Here is a 24894-nt window from a genome sequence, read left to right on the forward strand (position 1 = left end):
CAGTTGCATCCGACTAAGCGGGAGGGCACTTATTACACAACAGCCAGGGCGGCATGGTCAAGGATAGCTGTATGGTTTGTTTCGAAGGGCCTTGCCCCATGGGCTACACATTCTTCCCATTTGCCTCGGACCTACTCGGACCATTCCCCGGTATTGGTCACTGTGACTCTCCCGGGCATGGACTCCCCTTTTCAGTTTTGGCGCTTCAATCGTCTCTCCCTATTAGACCCTGTTTTTAAGCAGGAGTTTGCAGACTTCTTCCCTAGAAATGAGGGCTCTGTGGCACACTATTCCACCCTATAGGACGCCTTCAAGGCTACGGTGCGGGGAATATGCATTGCGAAGAGTGGCGGAGTCCTGAAAGACATCCGTTCCACCTTGCGTCGCCTGGAAACAGAAATTGGGCACATAGAGACTGAATTGCGGCACAATCCCATCCCTGCATTGCAGGCCAAGCTACGCAGTGTCTTAGTGAATATCAAGAAACAGTGGAGAGGGAAAGCAAATACAGAGGGAAATATCATAGAGCACGGCAGTATGGGGAGGGAGATAGGCCTGGGAAGATGCTGGCGGCTTTGGTGAGGCCCCTGCGTTTTTCGAACACGGTGCTGGAGATAGAGGGGGAAGATGGACAAATGCACAATGACGCGACTGAGATTGTGGACATTTTTAGGCGGTTTTACAAACAGTTATATAAAACTCACAGAACTCAGGCTGTAGATTTTGGCCCCTTCTTTGAAGATACGGCGATTGCCTGGCTGGGGAATGGGCAGAGGGAATTTCTGTTACGACACCATGAAGATGACGAAATTATTACAGCGATCATGCAATTACAGTCCGGGAAGGCCCCGGGACCGGATGGCCTTCCGGCTGAATTTTATAAGACCTTCCATCATCTCCTTATTCCAGTGCTGAGACATGTGTTTGAAGAGGCCCTGGAGAGCGTCATACTCCCCCCCACCCCCCCACCCCCCCCCCACCCACTATGAGGGAGGCGCGTATCATCTCTATACCTAAACCTGGCAAATCTCCTAATTCGTGCGATTCATATCGGCCTCTCTCTTTAATAAATGTTGACGCTAAAATCCTGGCAAAACTTATTGCTGATCGTATCAGCCCCCTTATGACGGCGCTGGTGCTGCCGGACCAATCAGGCTTCATGCCCACTCGAGGCACATCCCACAACCTGCGGATGCTCTTTGCGCTCCTTCAGGACATTGATCCGGATGTCAACGCTGCGGCGATATTTCTGGATGCCACTAAGGCGTTCGACTCCCTGGAGTGGGACTACCTTGCTTTTGTCCTTCAGCGCATGGGGTTTCCGATGCCCTTTCTGGAGTGGATCAACTTGCTCTACTCTGGGGTGCGTGCCAGGGTGGTGGTGAATGCAATCCAGTCGGCGCCCTTTTCTATCACACGCTGCACAAGGGATTCCCCTTCTCGCCGCTGCTTTTCGCTATTGCTTTCGAGCCCTTGGCGGAGAAGGTACGGCAGCACTACTGAGAGCATGCCCTAATATATCCTGAGAGGCAAATTTTAATTTCTTTATACGCAGATGACCTAACACTCTACTTGCAGGACCCCGCGATCAGTCTTAACCCCAACCTCCGCCTGCTCATCCTCTTCGGACAGCTTTCCGGCGTTAATGTGAATTGGGGTAAACCCCAAATCTTCCCCCTTACAGACGCTACAGAGGAATTTACGCCTGACTTTCCGCTGAAATGGTGCGGAGACACCAATACCTACCTGGGTATCAGTATCTCTCGCTGCCGGGACAAACTGATGCGTTCCAATTACGGTCGCGCGCTCGACACCATCACGGACAGGGTGGATGGATGGGTCTCAATGCCTCTTTCCATGGCGGCTAGAGTGTCATTGATCAAGATGATCATTTTACCGAAACTGCTTTATCTATTTACTAATATCCCCTACAGTCCGAGCCGGTCCTTCTTTAAATGCCTTAAGACGCAACTGATCCAACTAACATGGGGAGGTAAACAGCCCAGATTGGCCTAGGAGATTTTGAAGATGGTGTCCTTTGAAGATGGTGGGTTCGAGGTCCTGGATATGGACCTATACTTTGCTTGCGCTCAAGCGCACTTTGCCGCGTACTGGTTCTATCCCCCCCCTATATGCCTCATCTGGCTGTTGAGGGCGGGTATATGGCACCCATGCCATATCTTCGCACGACCGCGGTGCCCAGACACCTGGCGGTCACCACGGTCCAATGCACGGCACGATATGGCGCGTACACTTTAGTGCGCCCTTCTTTACTAGCCTCTAGTGCCTCTAGTGCCCTTGCAGGGGAGGCAGGATATACCGTCGCTACGGAAGGTGGGTATCGTCGCATATTGCGGAAACTGTCCTATCTGACCTGGGGCCAATTATATAAAAATGGGAAGTTTAAAACGAGCAAGGAGTTTTTTGACACCTGCACCCCTACTCCTTTAGAGCTTTTACTATGTGCGCCTTTAGGCAGGATATACGAACACTAACCCAGGACTTTCCGTCGGAACCCCCCATCATGGTCCCTTTACACACTTTATTGCACACTTTATTGAGTATGTGGTGTTGCGCTTATATAGTTCCACTCAAAGAGAATGGGGAAGAGACCCTGCTCCGGCTAAAGGGAAGTGGGAGAAGGAGCTGAGCTCTCCCATTTCGGAGGAGCAATGGACCTTTTGCTGTCGCCAAACAGGGGTCACCCCTGCAAATAGCAGGTTACGTTTGATAAACTATAAATACGTGCATCGTTTATATTATACGCCAGCTAGGTTACACCGGCTACGCTTGCGCGACACGGACTGCTGTGATAGATGCGGGACTGCTGGCGCTGACTTTGGACACCTAGCATGGGACTGCCCGGTTGTTCGGGAGTACTGGAGGGAGGTACTACAAGCGCTGAGTGAAACGACTGCAATACATGTGCTTGATGATCCCCTTACCGTTTTACTGGGCTATACAGAGCAAATTCCCGCTGAGGTCCGAAGTTCACCTCTCTAGCTCTTTTGATGGCGAAACGGCATATAGCCTGTCGTTGGGGACACAGTCGAGCTCCCTAAATTAAAGAGTGGCTTACTGACCTTGTATACTGCCAGGAACAACTGGATATTTATGCTGACCTTATGCCACCTTCCTCACACCCTAAGGATATTTGGAGCCCTCTCAGAGCATATCTTCTGGAACATTCTGAGAATAAGGGGACAGAACGGAGTCCGGAGGGGGAGGGGGATGGGAGAGGGGACCGGGAGGAGCTTGTAGAGGCGGGAGCTTTTTCGGGTGTGGGCACATAAGATTCTAGGGTGGGACACTGAGACGTAGGGCGGGACACAGGGGGTGGGAATCCTTGACCACATTTAATTGCCTGTGACCTGAGTGGTAACCGGACTAAGATATTGTATGGAGATGTGGCTAACTGTGACTGTTAACCTTGCAGGGATTCTGTATTAGAAGGGAGCTGGTTTTCTGTTACCTTTTAAGAGACCTAAATGGACTGCTGTTTGCTTTATTTGATTACCTAACTCGGCCGGCCCTTTGGGTTGTAGGCGTCTTGCTGTGTATGCATCCCCCCCACTACCTTATGCATGGAATGTCGTATATTGCTGTGCCGGCCCGAAGGGATGTAGGCACCAGGCTGTGTCACCTCACAGATGTCAATCAAGGTCAAGTTTAAAACAAAAAAATTATTATTATTATTACCTTAAAAAAGAAATAGCGCTTAATTAAAATACAGTAGAATTAAAGACCAACAGTGACAGTTTGAAGAACTCCGGCAGAACAGTGCAATAGTCAATAAAATAATTTCAAGCTTAGAGACTTGTTCTACAAGTTACAGACTGGTTCAAGCTCATACGCACAGTTCACTTTGACAGAACACCTCAGGTAGTATAGAATGGGTCGATGTTATCTCATAAGTGTATAGCACAATAGACAGACCTGAAGCTGCTGAAAATGGTGAATTTTTTTAACATGGAGTCTGTAGACAAGGTACCTTTAGGATAGGCCACTCCAATGTCCTAGGTAGAAAATTATTGTTAGTGCCCCTGGCGTAATTACTCTTGAAAGTCCCCTGGGTTTCAAGTAATGTTTTGGCTTGTTCTCCAAAATAGACAGGAATCTAAATAAAACTGAAATAGCCCAGTTACTACTGCCAAAATATTCTAGTCCATCTGTGGTTCAAGTGTCACTTGGTACCTCACGTTAATGGTTAGGGGTAACAACAGGCTACGAGAACCACTATTTTGATTTCTACTGGTGTTGGTTGAAAATGTTCAGTGCCTCTGGTGTAGAACCCTTAACACAATTCGTGGATTACTATCAATAGTCCAAAAAACACCAACATATCCCAGACAACAGAGATCTCCTAAACCATCTCAAGGACATCACCTGCTAACAAGGTACCCGCATTTTAGTTGGGCTAGAAAGAGAGCCTGTATGCCAGTCTCGCACAAGAAGCCACCCTACAAACAACTGAGAATTTACTTGTTAAACAAGAATGGACACACTCTCAGACACTTCATCTTGGCATGCTGGCTCCTAGCCCTGAGTGAAACTTTCTTTGAATTCAAAGGTGTCCGCTACCTCTAGACCCAAGGGGCATCCACAGTAAGCACTTTTGCCTAGTCTGGCAGGACTCTATGTCAGCACTTTTGAGAAGAAATTTGTACTCAACGAGACAAATCCTTGTAGAACCAAGATCTTATTCTGGAAGAGGTACATAGACTACATCTTAATGATTTGGCTAGGTACTGTAAATGCCCTCCCAGAATTCCACGACAGGCTTAACTCATGTGACGAGTTCCTGAATTTCACTTACACCGCTAATGCAAAGACACTGGATTTCTTAGCTGGCACCATTTTTACAGAAGACAACTGCCTGAAAACTAAGATCCATTACAAACCAATGGCAAAATATAGTCTCCTTTACTTTCACAGTTTTCATCCTAGACCATTAGGGGAAAACCTCCCTTACAGCCAGTTTCTACACATATGACGAAACTGTAGTGACACAAAAGATAACAAAAATCAAGCACTCAATCTAACCAACAGGTTAAAAGAAGACTATACAACCAAGGTTATCCAAAAATGTCAAAAGAGAGCGAGAAAGAAAGAAATCAAAACCTCTGAATACTTTTAGAAACAGAAAAAAGCCTAGAAAAAGATATTCTCACACGAGTCACAACGTACAACACAGCTTAAAATATGATCAAAAAGGCTATTAATATACACTGACGAACACCGACTACAGGGACCCTTAAATGGCCTAAACCCAGGTTTGTAAACAAGCGGAGCAAGAACATTTGTGACCTCCTGGTACATACAAGATCCGCGCAAACACACACAGAAAACAATACAGTGTTAACCACCTGGGTACTAACACCTGTAATAGAACATTACCCTCGCAGTTCATGTGTAGGTCTGTCACCTCACCAAAGTAACAAAAACTCTCAAATTGACCGACAATTTTATATGGACCCTCAAACAACATACAAATTGCGACACCATAAATGCAATTTAGATGATCACGTGCCCCTGCAACTTGAAGTACATTGGCATTACCTCCCGAAAAGTGAAATTATGCATTCAGGAACACAAGAATAACATTAAAGAGGAAAATCGACCACCCGGATGAGTGGCCATTTCTTGTCCATGAACCAAAGCACGGATGAACTGAGTTGGGTAATCCTAGAAACCTTAGACACCTTCAATAGTAATGCTGAACATATTTTATTTGAAAAAGAACAAAGATGGATGAACCGCCTCAGAACGTACAACCGAGGCCTCAATAACAATATACACTGTTTCTCTTTCAACAGTTAAACCTCTATAAAAGAGCACAGTAATTCTTTGGATAACTTCTTCATGTACCCAAAATTCTGCACAGTGAACATCCCTAAACCTGCTGTTTGCACTTGGACATGGAGAAAAATATTAAGAGAATGTTCGCCACACTTTACTATATTAGTTCTATTTCCTATTTAAACATTTTTATCAGAGTAAATACATCAAAGGTCACCCTCAATGGGATTTGAACACCCCTAATCACAGCACAACATAAAAACCATCATGTATGCATTAAAGACTCATGGTCATTTGAAAGACAATGACCATCCTAACCTTTTCTGGAACTCACAAATATGTCCTTTTTGCCCAGATCAAGCGACACTTTGCAAAACGCACCTTAACAACTTGATTGCACTTATAAGTAATATTTTTTTACGTTCTACCAGAACATCTTATGGTTGCAATACATTTGTAATATTACAATTATATGTATTTTCCTTCAAACATATGTAACTTTTTCACTGTAGTCTTTTTTTTTCTTTTTTTTATTATTTTTTTTACAAACTTTCTCTTCACGTGGGATTTCTTTTAGTTTTTACTATGGACGCAAAGCTACGTTTTACACACCAGCGGCACTCATCAATACAGCCACTCACATAGCTTCTCACTCACCCACAGAGCCCCTCACTCACCCACACAGCTGCTCACACACCCACACAGCTGCTCACACAACCACTTATACACCCATACAGCTCCTCACACACCGATACGCACAAGGATACATACAGCCACTCACATGATAAATATTAAAAGTAGTATAACTAATTAGTAGTACACCTAGTATTTTACTTTAAGTTTTGTAGTACCTTAGTATATATATTTAGCAATCAAACTCTTACAGAATACTTACACCCACTGGATGGTGTCATCAGTGATGTCACTGACCATGTTGTGAGTGATATAATATGTGAGGTCATAAGCAGTGCATTGCAGGGACTTAAGTCATAGTTGGCTAAGTTAACTAGAACTGCTGAATTTCTCTGGTTTTATAGGAGTGAAATCTGACCCTACACTTAACATCCCTGTAACCTTTGTTTTTTTTTGTGAATTTCGAAGGTTTTTTTTTTTATTCTATTTGCCCACTATAACATCCCTGTAACCTTTGTTTTTTTCAGTGTATTTCTATGTTTTTTTTAACTAGGAATCTCGTTTGCAGAGTGGTGGAGAAAGGAGGCTGGGCCTCCGACCAGCTCTCAGGAAACCAGATGTGTAGGACTTACAAGAGGTACTAGGAGGGCTTCATAGCTCCTAAGGTCCCTCTGGAGTAAAGTGGACTTCATCCCGCAACCATTAGTGCACCACAAGTTGAGCCACTTTTGCAGAGTAGTGGAGAAAAGGGGCGTGGCCTCCAAAGACCTCTTAGACATCCTGCTGTGTGCGACTTACTGGAGGTAATTGGAGGGGTAGTTAGCCCTCAAGGACGTCCTTGAGGGCCAACTACCCCTCCTGTTACCTCCAGTAAGTCCCGCACAGTGGGTTTGCGGAGAGGTGTTCGGTGGCCAGGCCTCCTTTCTCCACCACTTTGCAAACAAGCCTCCTGGTGTACTACTAGTTGGAGGATGACGTCCCCTTGGCCCTTGAGGGTCCCTGGGAACCAACTACCCGTCCTTCCCACACAGCTGGATTGCTGAGAGGTTGTCAGAGACCACGCCCCCTTTTTCTGCCACTCTCTAAACACCTCCTGATGCACTACTGGATGGGGGTAAAGTGGAATTCATTCCCCAACCAGAAGCACGCCAGGAGGCGCGTTTGCAGAATGGTGGGGAGAGGGGGCATGTCCTTCAAGTCCACTCAGCAATCCTGAGGTCTGGGACTTACTGGAGATAACAAGAGTGCTTGTTGGCCCCTACCTAAAGACCCTCAGCATTCAAGGGGGATTTCATTCCCCAACCACCACTGTGACAGGAGGCTCGTTTGCAGAGTGGTGGTGAAGGGAGCATGGCGTTCGGGGACTTTCTTTTGTATTAAATAATTTTTTTTTAGGGAAGAGCGGCCACGTAACCCTCTTCTCTCAGCCAGCCCAGGGTACCACCTTCACTCAGGTTCAGCCTTTTCAAAGAAAATGAGGTTGGGGGCTGCGCAGCCTCCCTCCCCCAGCCGATTACGGCCCCAGGGACCCTATCACCCAGTCCCTAGCCTTTTCCTTTTTATTTTTTAAATAAAGGAATGGGGGCCACGTGGCCCCGGTTACCAAGGCCAATTTTGGCCTAGGGGACCCCATCCCCCGGGGCCAGACTGTCGTAATTAAACAAAACAAAAACAAATGGGGAGAGGGACCTGTGCGCCCCTCCCTCCCCCGGCCGATATTGCCCCACCACAGCGTAGATGAAAAGGAGGCGGTCACTTAGACACTGCGCGCTCGCTGCATGATTTGGTCACGGCTCATTCAACATCTTGAGCACAACTGGACTAAAACACCCTGGTCAGAACACAGTGGGGAAGTCTTCCCTTCTTATCTACTTTTTCTCTTTTGTCTTTTTTCTTTGCTCTTTCTCTTTTTTTGTGTCCTCGATTTGTCTGTTTGGTTCAGGGTTGGGAACCGGTTTTGCCTTTTGGAAGATTGCTGTTCTGAGGTATAGACAGCAACCGAAGGGGATGGTCACTATGTAAGGATTTATTCCTTCGATCCATATCTTCATGACTCCCGAGTTTATTCTGTTTTCACTATGTATGCCAAAAAGCAGATGGTGCCCGATATGCTATCAGTGTGCATGTTTCTCTGTATTAGTCTTCTTTTTTAAACTCAATAAAAAGGACCTTTAAAAAAAAAAGAAAAAAAAAAAAAAAAGGGTTTTCTATGGTAATTAACATGGAGAAAAAACGCTTTGGGAACACCACCCCCTTTTTCTTGGCCCCCACTTGAGGAATCAGCCCAACATTTTCAAGTCAGCAGCTGAAGTGACTGCCCCGATAGTTTTGAAAATTTCACGAAGATTCGTCAAACGACACCAAAGTTATTGGCAAATCAAAAAATGCTCTTCCTATGGAAATTGCATCCTAACGATGACAACCTACTGGAGGCTGCCAGTATGCAAAATACATACATATACACCCACATATATACATATACATGCACACATACACACGCACTTATACACAAACATATATACATATATACATATACACATAAATATACACATATACATATTTGTTTTCAATTACGCCATAATAACCCCCTCCACCACGTTGCCTAACATATTACATTATCTATTTTGCCACCATCACTACTTCCTGGAATATACAATGAGATCTACATGTAAAAGATCCTTTTAGCACTGTCTGAAAACGTTTCCTTTTTTGCCAACACTTCCTGACAGCATAATTTAATAGCACAGCCCCTGACCTCAGTTACATAGTCCAGCTAGGGCTTGTGCAACCCCCTGTAAACGCTCAAATTTTGAAAGTACCCCCACATTTACTAAGAACACATACTCTAAGTAGATACAGAAACTTACTAGGGCCCACTTTGGTGGTAGCTTATGCAACTAGCCGCCCAGTTTCTGTGCCTTGGTATGAACAGCTTTTAAGTATAAAGCAGAGCCATCCCCCTTTTTCCTTCAAAATACAGTAGTATCACTCGGGGTCTACTTAGGGGATGCTACACACTACATAAACATTAATTTTCATTAATGTCTGTATGTTTACAGAAAAAACTGTCTATGTATCCAGGGGATGTCCAAAGAAGTGGTCTCAAGTATGGTCGAAACGGAATTAATATCGCAGAAGTATATGTGTTCCCCGTGTCTTCCTACTCTCCCCGCCCTTGATGAAGATATGTCAGCGGATTAGTGTGAATCCTAAATAGGTGTAATTCTGCCTGCTTAATGTACCATTTCAAACTTATGTTAGATACATGTAAGAGCTTTCTTGTCTTCATGTCATACTACTGTATATTTGCAATACTTCTCTCAATAAAAAGTTATAAAAAAAGAAAAGAAAACTAAGGTAATGTATTATGTTCCCTATATTGTTTTGTTATCTTCAGCCATAGGCAAAAGACAGTGCCTATGACACCTGTCAGCAACAAGCAAATGTGCTCCCCGATGAAGAGTGGTAAGTGATTCAACTTACCTCCGTTAAACAGAGTGTTCTAAACTCAAGACCACTCTCTTACACACCGGTCTTGATGAAGGCCACCTAACCTGTTTGGGCACCGCTCTGGCAGAAACATATTTAGCACACATGAGGTGCAAAGGACCAATAATCAATCTACTTAAGCACTGCAGTTTCTTTTAACAATATCCCTTTTCTGACCACTAAACTCTTCCACAGAAAAGGAGATTTTTTTTTCACTTTCATGACTGCCACTATCCAAATAGTCTCCCTCCGGACGGAGGATGGTAGAACACTTAGTGAACCAAACCCTCAAATTATAAGACCCAATGATGATACTATCCAACTGACCACATGAGTGGAAAACCATACCGCATACTATGCAAGTGTGGTTGAGGGTCTCCGATCTAATTCTCTGGCGGCTCTGAAATAGCGATATTAGTGATTGATTCTCCTTTAATTATAAGAATATGGACTTCTGAACCTGAATGAATCCCTGCTTCTCTCACCCTCACTTCTTTGAGTGGTATGATAACCTCCATTCGACGCAGTTGAACTTCCCCCCCAGCTCCCCTAACTAAAAAACGTAATCTCTCTGGAACAGCCATCCACATTCTAATAATTTCAACAGATTTTGAAGGCAGGAAGACTAAGCTTGTTTTTTAATTGGGGTTAGGAACACTGTAAACTAAGGCACATTAGGTCTTAAAAGTCCACGGTGAAAGACCCATGGTGTCCCTAGGACCTCTCACCTAGAATTGAAAAGAAACAGAGGGCACTCAGTTCTCCAATAGATTATTTTTAATGGTGGTACTGGCTGTCTAAGAGACAAAATTGGTCCTGGATGAAAGTCAAGTTACTGGGCCTCGGCACTGCCCCACTACGTCAGAGATATTGTAGTATGTTGCCCAGACACAGAAAAACAGCTTCTTATGTCCGAGCTCCTTCCTGTGTCTGCAGGATAGGAGGCTTCTTTCCACACTTGCCAGAGGACAGTGACTGAGTGAAAGGCACATGGATCCCTTCAAGATGGAGGAGGAAAAAGAAACCAGGCCGTGGAGATGGCATTTGGAGTTGCTGTGCTTGCAGGCATTCCACCACCATTTTCAGGCATCCACCATTCTGCAAAGAGCACATTCGCTTAACACACTGATACAAACGCCCTTGAGAGGGAGCAGAAGAGGCTCCTAGTTATGAGGCATCCGGTCTATGTGACTGCAAAGGTACTGCCACATTCACAAGTGGACAGGATGCATGAAAGCGGTGTTTAATGCCAGTTACCATGAAGCAAAGCCAGTTAGGTCAGATTTGGGATACCACCGCTTGCCATTTAATAATATTAGCGTTCCACAATTTATTTTGATCTTCCTAAGGCCTGCTCAACTAAAAGAATATGGTCATTCTTTTCCTTCAATCCGCCCACTGGAAAAAATCCTCAAACGAGTGACGCAATTTAAATAAAACCTCATGTAAAAAAAATCCCTTCAAAGAAACAATGTAAACTTAGTTGAGGAGAAAAGTGCCAGAATGACCGCAGTGCTACGCAAACAAATGACGGACGGAATGCTGAATAGATCATACATTCACACCCAGTCAAGAGATCTGGGTTAAGTCCATGATTATTTGGCTCACCATGCCACCCCAGTTTAGACCCAGCCATATGCAAATCCGTCTTGACCCTGTGCCTCAAGGGAACATTTCCAGACCTAACTTCCAAGCCAGGTCCTCCCTGAGAACTCTAATAAGAGCAAGAGCAAGAGATTATTGTGCATCCAGAACTCACGGTGACAGCAAATGCTCCAACAAACACACGAGCCACATAACCTGTGAAGTGAATCCAAAATTCTTCCAAATCTTAGACTTTTTGGCTGATATAGCCGACTTGATAGCAGGAGCAATACACAATGTGTAGTAGATCTATTGTAGGGAGATGGGAACTGATTGATGGTCATGCTGAATGTGTTTTGTAGGACCAGGTCATCTGGGTTCTAATCCTGGAGTCTCACATTACCAAAGTGTGTGGCTCCGGGCATATCATGTTATATCCCAGCATTTTAGGAACCTCTTCTTAAAAGTTGAGATGTTCACCAGGTAGGCTAACCCCCCACCTGTATTAAACACTTTTGAAAAATCAATGCAACATTTATTTATACATACAATTGCACAAATTCCGAGGCAACTGAAGCAATCCAACATGTAGCATACAAGTTCAGTTTCATCGATTGATGCCCTATTTAGATTTCCTGATAGGTGAAAATTGTGCCTTAGATAAGAGCCAGTACCCTTGTTGTCACCGACTCTTCTGTAGGTGCTTTACGTCCCCACCAGTTATCAGTACATACACTGCTCTTCCACAAAAAGGTGGACTCAGTCATTATTGCGGAAGGAGGTCTCATAAGTAACCCACTTTGATGAACTCAAGCATCCCCAAAATCATGAACAGGGTGCCCGTTTTATTAGGTCTGGGTTTTAACAGCACAGCTGTCTAACAGACCTACTTCTTCCAATATACAGTGGTCCATGTCACCCATTGGCTTCCTTCAACCAGCCACTTTCTGGAACTGACTTGAGACTATCAATCACGCCCTAGCTGAGCCCAATGGAATACATGCATCTTACACCTAATGCTATTGGCTGCACTCTTTCAGCTCCTCTCTAGTGCTTGCATTAAACTGCATGAAGGACTGTTTTATAACGAGGGAGACTTCAAGACAGCTCGCTTTTCGTTTCTTGTCTGGCTTTAATGTGCTCCCGCTGCATGTTAGCACCTTAAACCCAAACCAGTGAGTGAGCTTTGCTATTGCTGGTCATTAACATTAGCCACGTTTTTTAGGATAAAGTATTTAGTTGGCAAAATGCAATCTGCTAATATTCCATCCGAGTATGTGAGTGCTGACCTGATCAGAAATAAGCTTGGCAAAAACGTGGCTTCAACATCTACAGCTTTGTCGACAGTTCGCCCTGGTGTCGTCCAATGAGAGGAGGGCGCTTTTATTAGCTCATCCCAAGTGCTGGCTTAATGAAAGCCAAAGGCAGCCAGGGTTCCGTTCATCAAACGATGTGAAACGCTGATAATTCTGAGAAACGTGTTCAACCTACTTTTTTGAGACTCCCAGCGGAAGAAGCCGTGCCGATGACCTTTGTAGCTGTCAAATTGTTTCCTGACCTGGCAGATCCGGAAGTCGTCAGCAGGTCAAAAAGCCCTTTGGGCATCCGGTCCCAGATGCTTACGCTCACTAATAAGGCAGATGATGGTCTGGGCCTGGACAGGAGCAAGAAGCAGGATTCCGAGGTCTAACAGATCCGGCCTCACCTCGCATTGGGGTGTGAGCAGGTGCTTCCGGGTTCATGGTTCTGGCTGCGCTATTTACAACCTCAGTCATAGCTCACAGGGAGAAAGTGACACGTCCAAATCAGCAGCAGCTACCCAGCTGAGAAACATATAGCATCTGCTTATTATTACCCATAGGTGATTAGAGGTCTGAGTCTGACCCAGGGACGTCAAATCACCAACTGCGAGAGGAAGTGACATTGTGCACCCTTTGACTCGGGATGACATCACAGGGTTGACCCCTTCTATCATTAGACCCTAAACAGCCAGGGACTAGGCGAAGGACGAAAAGTGAAAACAACAGAATAGGCCTATTATTCGGGATCTGCCTTTAAAAACTCCGAGATAGGGTTAGCAAGAGAGTAGCAGAGGTGCCATTTGTATCAGGGGTTCCCCCTAAACACACATCAATGCAATCCATGATCCGGCCATAACCTATAGAGCGAGTGTGAGGGAGTAATGGGTGGATTTCTGCACTATTTTGCAAAGAAACAGCTGTTTCTTTCAGTTAACTATTAGGAGACCTCACAGAGCAGCATTTCTTGTGTCACTGTAAGTTATTGTGAAGCCAAACTCTGAAAGCAATTCCTCACCAATACAAATGCAATTTTGCTATCCCTTCAAAAACGGCCTAGGACTGCAAGATACTTAATGTATTTTTGGTACTGAATGAGATAAAGCTTTTTAACTTCCTCATTCCCAGATTTGCAGGTTCTTAAAATTGTGTTTGTTTGGGGTTGGATTGTACTCCCACGCTGTGGCTCAGTGATCGGTCTGACATAGCGTTGAAGTACACAATCCCTGAAGTTGCTACCTTATGTGACAAAATTTATGCCAAAGTCATTTTAACCCAGAGGACAGAATAAAACAGATTAACACAGAAATAGACTGGACAACAAATACACACAATTTTCAAAGTATGCATATTTGAAAAGGTAATCTAACCTGAAATCCCATTGCTTTTGGGAGAATATGAGAGACTATTTAGGGTCTGACTATATATCATGATTAAGTTTACCAATGCTATTGCTTACTTTCAATGAGTTATTTAAATGTTGTACATTGTTGCGTTTTCCAGATCTATTTAAAATGAGGTGTTGTACTCTAATGCGTGCACTCAATAATAATGTATCCTTTTTTAAGGAAAAGTTAATACAGTGAGGATGGTATGCAACTGTTTGACAGCTTTCTCCTCCCAGTTTATATGCCTTGGTGGTCTGGCAATGCCCGGATTCTGTATATGAATTACCAGTTTGGCCCCACCACTTCTGCTGTGAAGCCTACCAATTTCTAGACCATTTTTCGAAGACATTAACACTGTTTAAAGTCCCTTTCTCTCCTGTGGTTCATGTGTTTCTCATCAAAGATGTGATGGATTGCCTTACTATATAAAGGCTGCAGCCTTGAAGAGCATTTGCCTCCACACAGCTGAATCTGTCCTACTGAAGACCTCACCCAGTGCTTAATTTGTGCCTGTGACGGCAGGAGGTGAGCACTAGCGCTCATTTTTATGGACCAGACCTTATTTTTCCATCATCAGACTTTGACCGCGAGTGAGAAAGGCAGCAAACGGAGAAGGAAAGATAAGAAAATAAAAGGGTAACAAGGGGATAAAACGTGGATTGGAAAGTAACCTGCAAAAGTGAGATACAGAGACAGGAAGTTTAAAGGTGGTACAAAACAAGCATTGGCATAGCCAATAGGTCTCGCCTTTGGGACCTTATAAGTGTTTAGCCATGCAACAGTTGATGTTGTTGCACCAAAAATATTGTGCTGCATAACTAAATACTTATAATGTCCCAAAAGCGAGACCTATTGGCTTTGCCAATGCTGGTTTCATCTTTTTTCTGTTCTTTTGCTTGTCCTTCCTCTTGCGGGTAGCCCCTGAGCTGTCAGTGCAGTACAGTCAACATCCAGAGTGAGGCAGCTAAAAGCATCGAAGGAGAGAGTCCACAGAGGGGCCAGGACTGGGGGCCATTCAGAAAATTCTCACATTTCCACAGTGGCATCAGCTGACCCACTGATAATATTCTGCTGACAAACAAATACACATTTTGCAAAAATAAAGAAGAAGAATTTCACTGCAATACATGCTATGTTAAGTCTGTAAAAGAAAGATCAACCGAACTGTGAAAAACGGGACACAACCTGAAAAACGGACGCAATACACATAATTCATGAGATAAAAACATCCACCAAGCCTCGCATGTTTGGCCTCATCAGAATTCAAAATGTATGCACCACAAGCAAATAATGTCAAGACAAAATAATCAAGAGCAAAGCAGATAACAAAACAACAAAAATATGAATGTCTGTAAAGGTGCTGAGGATTAGACCCTCTGGACGTTACAGTTTGGGCTCTTGAAAAGGATCATAAATAGAGAAGGCGAGGCGTCAAAACAGAACACTTGAATCCTAACCCCTGTGCCACATAATCTGCTGCATTTGTGATATTTTCAATGACCAGGTGCTGTCCTCAGAGTTAGCGGAGGCTAGCGTGCTGCATGGGGTGTGAGTCACTATGTGCCCCTGAATCAATTCTAGCCTAAGAGGCAGTAATAAAGAGGGAGACCGAGCATTGGGTTTCATACAGTGCGCACTGCAGCAAGAGCAGAACTGCAGCTGACACTAAACCCAGGTCCCAGTGGACCCTGCTCTATTTATGATGAGCAAGCAGGGCCGGCCCAATGTACCACGTGATGCTCTGATGCAGCAACTCAAATGCAAGTTAATTTTCCATTTTAAAACTGCACTTCGTTCTGCGCCGATTTACAAGAATACGTGTATTCTTAACAAATCAAGAGTTCTGATTGCGTGCATGCTCAGTTCAAAACATACATCATTCACTTACCTCTGAAAAGTTATTCTACAAGAAAAGTTTAACAGCTCTGTGCATGTTGTTGGGCACAACAACAAAGAATTCGACTAAACATATGATATGTTATTGTGGAGGTTCAGGAGCGAGGATGTTCCATTATTTACACATGCAATACAATGCATACACATACAGTGCCGAGGAGAAAAGCAATGCCAATGCGAAATTAAAAAATGCAGACGTGAAACGATAAAAACCAACGTTTGCCAAAACAGTTGTTGTCCCAAACAAGTTCTCACAAGCACCTGTACAGCGACAATTGTGATGCAATGATAATAATAAAACAGTGCTGAGGCAAAATAAATGCAGGTGAAAAGTTAATGGCGAAAAAAATGTCAGAAGCACAAGTATGCCGCCAGCTGCGATACAAACACAATGCAAAAAGCAAGGCCGATGCAAAAGAATTTTTTTAAAAAATGTATGCCAATCTGAACCGCTAGCACTCGTGCTTGTACCCACCTTGCGGGATTGAGCAGCGGCGAGCGGGCCATCTGTTTTCAATTAGCGCGCGCGCCGATGCATGCTCCCGTAAGGTGGATGCCACCACAAGCACGAATGCGAGTGTTTGAAAAGTCAAGACTGATTGCTAAAGGCCCTCTCCTAGAGCAGCGCATGCACGCTTCCTAGGCGAGACCTAAAAAGGAAGCATTGATGTTCAGTAACCCGAGCATTCAGCAGCACTACCACTATCCACTCTAAGGGGGGGTGTTGCCTATACACCACATTAGCATTTGTGAAACGCGAACACCACAAACATTCTAGAAGCAGATTCCATTTTGTACCAAATTGGATCATTCCAATGAAAATCGTGATCTCCTCATCCCAGGCTCCTTTATCAGCAACACGTGAGAATACTAAATCGCAAGCCAAATAATATCGGCATTACATATAAAAAGTTAACATAAATAAGAGCCCTGCACTCACTTTCCACTGATTACTAGCTTACCCAGTGCACAAATTTAGAAAAAGTTCTTGGGGCAGCTATCGCAAAAAGGCCAGCTGTGAGAGAATTCAGACGTAAAACACTTTTGAAAGACATCTACAATGAGTCATGAGAACCAAGTGATCAGAAATGTATTTTTTGTGGTGTACAAGCTCAGCAAAGCACAACTTTGTTGTGAAAAGCTAGACAATGCCTATCACCGCTTTCCCACCAAAATGTTAAAAAAGGTAGCCATCAAAAGGTCCTTATTTAATGTCTGATGCGTCAAAAGGTCCTTATTTAATGTCTGATGAAACCTTTGTACAGCCTCTCTTCAAAATACACAATAAATACAGACCCACCTTACGTGGGACTGACTGGCACCAGTTGAGTCAAACAATTTTAAAACACATGCAATGGCCATGAAAAGTCGACTCAGATGTTTCTTACAGTGGTTAAGAAAGAACTTATTTTTACGTTTCTATCCAGCTACAGTACATGCACCTTGTGTGCCACTGCCCCTAGGCCAGGCTTTCGCTGCAGCTCACTTCTGGTATGCTACAGCTGTAAGTGTTTAACTTTTCCTGCTGCCTGAACCAGGACAGACTTCAATTGGTAACCAATGAACAAAAAATAAACACAAAACAGTTGCTATCGATGTGCGACTAAAAAAAAAAAAAATAATAATTACGCTGAAAACATAAAAACGTGCCCGTGCACCTCTCAAGTGGTAGGCATCGTTGTAACAACATCTCGGGCCTTTATTTCATTTTGGGACGGAGGCCCAGCAGGGCCTTGGCCCACGGCCCTTTCTGACCTCTCTTCAGGATCTGTACCAGCGCGTGCGTTTTCTGCTGGCACTGCCCACTAAAAGATGCTGGACCTGTGCCATTCTACCCAAGTAACCACAGAGGCCCACTGGGGAAACAAAAACCGGTTCTCTGCCGGGCGGCTTTATTTTTATACCAGCCCTTATAACAGGAGCCCCGAAGCAGACTTCAGCTAGCTGTGACAGTATATAAATGCTGAGTCTTTTTGCCCACATTCTGAGATGGTCTACCCACCCCCTTCTACTTAAAGCTCGGAGTTTACATCAGGCCTCCTCTCGCCTCTGGCATTATGCGGTTTTGGTGATATTATGTAAACTGTCAGCTAGAGCAAACATGTTATATTCCATTTAACCCAAAAGAATCCTGTGAGGGAGGAGGGGGGGCTGCAGCCTGCACCCTCCCTCTCCCCCCCCCCCATCGGGTCTTTATTGCTCCATGGACTTATTCACCATTCACTTGATGCAACAAAACTGAAACATTTTTACCAGACGGGTGGTTTTAACCATTGACCATAAACCAAATGAATGCGTACAACACAGGTGATCTTTGGTTTTGAAAAGCCTTGAAGGTAAAATGAACCCCTTGCCCAAACAATAGCCCTCTCCTATCCGGAGGAATCTGCACACAAGTGTGGAGTCGGGGGAAGGGGGAGCAGAGGGATGGAAACAGATACACTGCCAACTGCGGAATATGTAAACTAGTCCAAAACCCAGTTTCCCCATTTGTTCACATTCTGTAATCCTGAGCAAATGTTATATTATGTATCATCTTCCCATGCCCTGCTTCCTTAATCTACCTAAACAGTGCGTGCTTGGGAAACGGCAGAATCCTTGACCTCCACCCCACTCCAGGATTAAGAGCTATATAAACAACCAATCTGCATAAACAATCACTGGCAAATCCATAGGTCTAGCTTGGATTGAAAATTAAGAACCTTCTACAGTGAAAAAAGCCAACAAGAAGGGTTGGTTTTCAGTACATCCATGACTCAAGGAATTTAATGTGTGATGATTAAATTTACCTTTGGGGTGCAAAACTTAAGGAGGCGGCATGATCAGTGGTCGGGATCTGAAGTCCACAGCGTGCTCCTACTTTTTTAATTTAACCAAGTCTGTTCCCCTACTTCTTCATTTCAAAAATGCGTCCCAGGACTGCAGGAATGCTCCGAACATAAAAAATATTACAGGATCCTCCAGCCCTGTGTGGTGCACATCGAGGAAGGCCTCTGCAGTTGCCAAGGCTTCCTCCCCTTACCCTCTGTATCTGTGGGCAGGGGCCTGCCCAGCAACACTGTAGGAGTAGTGTTGCACTGGAGGAGCAGTCAATCAGCACGAAAAAACAGCTACCTCTGATGGCCAGGCTGCTGCAGTGATGTACGCCTCATTTAGTGAGGATGCCACATACCTGCCCCCACTGTGACCAATACAATGGTCACATCAGGACACATCGGCAGCACCGCCCCTGACCCCATCTGCCTATTATTTTCGGGCTCACCCTGACGGACAATGCTCAAGGAAAGGAAGAGGACTTCATGTGTAATTCGTGGCAGACTGTGCCCAAACCTCGGCGTTTTTTTAAAAATAACTGTGGAAAATGTTTAATGTCTTATCAGCTGTTTTCCTTATTATATTTCATAAAACGTGCGCTGCTCATCTGTCTATGTTCAGGGATGTGGTCTTTCTAAAAATACTGTTTACCCTTTTCTAAGGATATAACATAAAAGCAGCCAGAGGTGTCCAGTTATGTGACACCAGAGCACCTTGTGGACCCCATCCAGGGTCTGACTGTGATTACAAAATAGCCCAGGCACCAAGGTGTACTGGGCATCGGATGGTGGCTGGAGTGGTGGGAGACTGGTTTTGTTAGTGGAGGCTGCAAAACAGACCCCCAGTAACATAACCTACACGGCTGTCCAGCACAATGACTCACTTCTCACGCTCAAAAATGCAAAAATCACTGCAGAATTCCTTGCAATCCCAGCAGATTTAAGGCAACAACAAAAGAGTCAAGATTTATATCTCATTTGGTTGATCTTCCTGTTGGAGAGAGACTGGAGTACTGTCTATGGGCAGCTTTGACTCATACATTGTAGCACCGAGGGTTAAGATGCCTGCTGCAAAGAACCTGTACCATACAGATCACAGAACTATATTTAATGGGCATAGCTCAGTAGGTTACTGCTTTTGTTACAGATATCCTTTAGTTACTTGCAGTGCATAACTTACAATTGTAAGAAATCTAGCACCTTGAGCTATGACCTCCATCAAAGGCCTGCGTGCAAACTGCATGGTGCAGGTTTGTAAGTTATGTTTTTCCTCCAGTCATTCAATATCCTAAAACTGCTAAAATTGGTTTGTTTGAATTGAAATTCATTCTTATTAGAAAATCCAACCACTGTCTTGTTACGTTTTGAATCCTCGGGTTGTGCTTCTCCAGATCTTAAAATATGCCAACCAGAATTGATGGCATGTGAATCCTAACACCTTGTAGCCCCTTTTGCCTTGTAAAATTTTCTAAACATTGATTTACACACATATGATTCATTGTCTCTGTATGTGTGCATGATGTAAAGTGCTCCAAGTCCCTCTCTGGTATGAGAGGCACTATAAAACAAGTGTAATACATGTGAGAGAGGGGCTATGGAGAGATGAGAGGCAGTGTTGGAGGGTGATAGTGAGGGAATCCTTGAAGGGCCCCAAGAAGATTGTAGTATCCTGGTGCACCGTGAAGTCATCATTTACTGTGCTCTAAACTCTAATACAATGGGATATATAATACAATTTGTTGTAGAATGCACCATTTATATATTTTTTTCCAAAATGTTCTTGGGGAGAGAACACCCTCTCCCCATATCCCCTTTGCAGTCGTCAGGCTTCCTTACTGTGTTCGCTCGCATCACACCCTGCAGGAGATGGACACAAATTTGCCAGGGCTGCTTTGGGTTCCCTGTCTGGCACCAAATTAAAAGTGCCCCATTTAGCAAATGAGATATCTAAACAAGCATTGGCAAAGTCAATAGGTCTTGCCTTTGGGACCTCTTCGGTTTGTGATTTTTTTAGTGACGCTTTACAGCATAACAAATTTACTATTTTGTCGCCACAAAAATTAAGTTGGATGTATCCTTCACTTCCCGAATGAAAATATAATTTTGCCTATTACTCTAAAGAGCTCTCACTTTTTTTGTGAGTAGGAGTTAGAAAGCCAGACAGTTCAAAGTTATCGTTAGCAGGACACTTAAATACATAATGTCGATGTTTGAGCAGCTAGCTGGCTGACATGAATGTGGAGGAGTCCTTGTGGGTTTCTTTGAGTCAGATCAGATTTTCCTGAAGAATCCCTTAATCCTGAGCCCTGCTTATCCCCTTCCTTGCTGTCTACAAGTACACCAAAGGCACACCTGTGTGCACGAGGAGCACTGTTTTCATGTCCTCAACGTTTGAGGCAAAAAACAAACACTCATTGATTTCCAAACAAGGAGTGTAAAAGCTAAGGTAACCATGACGTTTCTTATATTTTGCATGCTTTACATAATCTTGCATTGCCTATGAGTGTTTGTTTTTTCAGGATGTTACGTTTTTTCCAAGCAGTGCACAATTTGAATTGAGGCACATTAAGGAGTTTATAAAAGGGGCACAATTGGGTTGTAGCTGAAGGCTGTGCAAGTGTCTCTCAGTGGGGTAGAAAGGTGCTCGGGGGGGGAGAGGATATGGCACTACGGCCAGAGCTACCAAATCTGGAACTGGGGAATCAGGCTTCATGAACAGTCCACCAGACCACTCTCCTGAGGGAGAACATTCCCCCCCCCCCTAGACCACAGAAGCCCTGGTCTCTTAGTCCCAGCAGGTGGGCCTTAGCCATGGCAAGTGTGGGTTAACCTTGAAGGTCTGTCCACCACAATCCATACTGAATTTCACCTCCAGTCTTGCGGGCAGGCTTACAAAGCAGCACACCCTAGATTAGCAGAGACGTTGTCACTGAGGTCACAGGACCCTTGAGGCCAGTCTACCTCACTCATTAGTGCCTCATTGGCCTTGTTCCAGCAGTAGTAGTGCAACTCACCAGGGATCTGCAATGCGGGATTTGTGCACACCAAACTGAGGGGCATATTTATGAGGGCCTTGCGTCATGCTTGCACCAGGGAAAGTGATAAATGCACAACACAAATCTGCAAGTCATATTTATGAAGCCACGCAAAGCCACTTTGCATGGCTTTGAATGACAACACAGCGCAAATTGCTGCTTTGCCTTACCCTGCACAAGGGAGGCGTTGCAGTGGGTGTTCCCACTCAACTCTCCCGGTTTTTTTAGGCATTGACTTGTAAACCTGGAACTGCATCAAAATCTTACGCCTCCCCAAGGGAGGTACAACAAGGAGAAATATCTTTATTTCTCCCTGTTTTTCCTTTAATCTATATGTGCAGCACGAAGAGGAAAAAGCCTCTCTGGATTGTTTTTGTGCAGGAAGGTGCTCCTTCCTGCACAAAAACAATCATGCATGCAACATAGGCACCCTTGCACCATGGTGCAAGGGTGCCTGCGTTGGCACTAGGCTGACGAAATGGCACCAGTGTACTTGGAAAAACGTGTATCTATTGGTTGCTTTGAATAACATAAGCTGTAACTCATCAGTGAAATGCCAAACATAGTCAAAATTGGGATGTTTTGCTCTTTCTAGCCACACCTCTGACTGCCCACTGATCCAATCCTCAGAATATTCCTGACCTCTGATGCTCCACCCACAGTTCCCCAACTTTTTTTCCCCCACTTCGACCACAAGCATGATACACAAAAAAAGCCAATTGACCCACATGAGATAACACTGGCCCCCTGGGAAGAGCCAATGGTTGTCTGTGCAGTGTTTTAAAACGCCAGACAGAAAAACTTCTTGAAAGAGGCCAGCCAGCAAGTGAGCGATGGCTCAATAACTAACGAGACATAACAAGGGGTCTTAAGGAGTCCCCCGTGTTGATGCTCTGGGTAAGAGTGCTAGCTGCAAGGCGGCTTTCTTCTGTGGCCTCTTTATAGCGAAATGAACTAGTCCCCTTTCATTGGCGCAGTAAACGACTGTGGGCAAGGTAATGCCAGAAGGCAGGCTGCTTGTGGGCTCACTGCACTCGCCGCATTATTCTGGTGGTTGGTCTGCAGTGATGGGGACGGAGCGAAGGGCGGCGAGAGGGTAACGGCGAAGCAGGGAAGAACAGCTCCATGTGCGGTGTCTGCTATGAAAACGCACCCTAGGCTCGAGTTTGCAAAGCACGGTGTAATGCCAGATAGTTTCCAGCCTGGGAGTGGAGTGGGGGCAGGAAAAGCCGTCACTCTCCAGCGCGGTGTCAAGGCAGGCGTCTGTCAGGGTTTTGTGGAGAGATTTCCCCCGAAAACGACCAACTACAAATATGAACGGGGTTGGGGTCTGGGGAGAACACACTCTGAACCTCAAACACGTTGATTCTAGCAATACTGAAGAATAAGCCAATACAAATCGGAGTATTTAATGGAAATGGAGGGAGTGTTATTTGATATGGCAGTGTGATAAATATAACACTTTCTGCTAGCTGGCTGGCTACCTATTACACAGTTTGCAACTATACATACAATGGTCAATTAACCTTCCCTGCTGTTTACCCGGCTGTCTGGCATAGTTTCACATTTTCACACCTGTCCGACACAATGACACTAAAAATAAGATACTTTCTGCTATTGGTCTTGCTGGCTACTGCACACAAAAGCTCATTTTATATACATCTCGCAGCCCCACTAACAATACGTTTTTTGTCGTCTACGTACCTAACACGCCAAAACAAAAACATTATAGTTTTTTATTTTACAGTTTATCCACCTGTTGATTTCCCTAAGAAGTTTGAGATGGTGGTGAAAGGCTCCGCGCCCACGCCCGCCTTGTAACACGTTTAATCGTGTGGTTCGTCCTTAAAAAATCTCGCTAAAACTTTTCTGCACATGTAACGGAGACAGCTGAACGTGCTGCGGGAGTAACGTGCACCTCAACTTCATCACTGCCTTAAACAAAGAGCGCCACAGCTGTACCACTCGCTTTAACAGCCCCTCTGCAAATACCGGTGACAATTGGTTTTATTCGACTTTTAAAACAAAGTCCCTACTAAGGATAAAAGGAAAGCGTTTTGAACGTTGCAGGCAGTGGATGAAAGCCGGGGGGAAACCGTGAACGACCTCATGCACACACAGGCAGGGAGAGGGGGGTGGTCCTGCAGCTTTCCAGGAACCGGGAGGGAGAGAGTTAGGAAGAGTCAGACAGCTTCAAAGGAATGTTTGACAGGAGGGATGAAGAAGGGAACGAGAGCCCGCGGGCCGGGATTGTTTGGCAAGCATCGTGCCCTTATCGCCTGTACTCAACGCAAGAGAAAACACAACACGAGAAAGAGGAAAGGTGGGATTAGCCTCTCCGTGTTTCTTCCCAGGGTGGGGGGGGGGGGGTGATGGGATTACAACGATACAAACAAGCGCCCCCTCCCCATCCATCCCTCCCTCCATGAACAGCCCTTCCCCTACCTGCATGCCCGCGGTACTGAAGGGGCAGAGTGGCTTCTCCCACATTGGGGTCCTCCTGCCTGAGACCCCAGGCGCCTGGCACGGTGCAGCTTCTATGGCAGGGCAAATCACCGCAGTTCGCTCAAGCCGGGGAAGGATAAGGTGGCCTTAGAGGCACAGTGACACTTCAAAGTAGGGCGAAACTGTGCCGGGTGTCAGACCAGTGCCCACCTTGCAGATCACGACAGGACATGCACCAGGGCAACTCCTTTAGGCGCCAGCGCCAAAGTCAATCCAGGGGCAACAAACACCAACAGACAGGGCTGGCGGGGTCTGGACCCTCCTCCCGCTCTGCCTCCTGCGAGGTGCTGCAGGTCCCGGGCTGGATCCCAGAGGTACGCCTGCACTGAGGTCTGTTCTCGCATGCATGCGCTGGAGGAAAGCAGGGGGCGCGCGCGCGCTCGTGTCCCAGACCTGCCTGATCCACGGCTTTGCAGTTCATTACTGGCTCGCGCTGAGCCCACAGACCGCCCGC

At 45.1% G+C, this 24894-nt stretch overlaps 1 protein-coding gene across 3 annotated transcripts in view; it reads right to left on the reverse strand.

Annotated features, from left to right (window-relative positions):
• WNT5B (Wnt family member 5B) overlaps positions 1-24858 on the reverse strand; it is a 442741-nt gene extending 417883 nt beyond the window's left edge. For 2 of the 3 annotated variants that reach the window (XM_078673683.1, XM_078673680.1), the window contains exon 1: positions 24381-24858. Coding sequence is in view for 1 of the 3 variants with exons in the window: in XM_078673680.1 (XP_078529806.1) it covers positions 24381-24425 (45 nt within the window). In the remaining 2 variants the exon portion in view is untranslated. The remainder of the gene's footprint in view (positions 1-24380) is intronic. The other variant, XM_078673681.1, reaches the window with a different exon arrangement.
• Positions 24859-24894: the final 36 nt, after the last annotated feature.

This window comes from Lissotriton helveticus, chromosome 1_1 (assembly GCF_964261635.1).
Source record: "Lissotriton helveticus chromosome 1_1, aLisHel1.1, whole genome shotgun sequence".
In the NCBI taxonomy this organism is placed as follows: domain Eukaryota; kingdom Metazoa; phylum Chordata; class Amphibia; order Caudata; family Salamandridae; genus Lissotriton; species Lissotriton helveticus.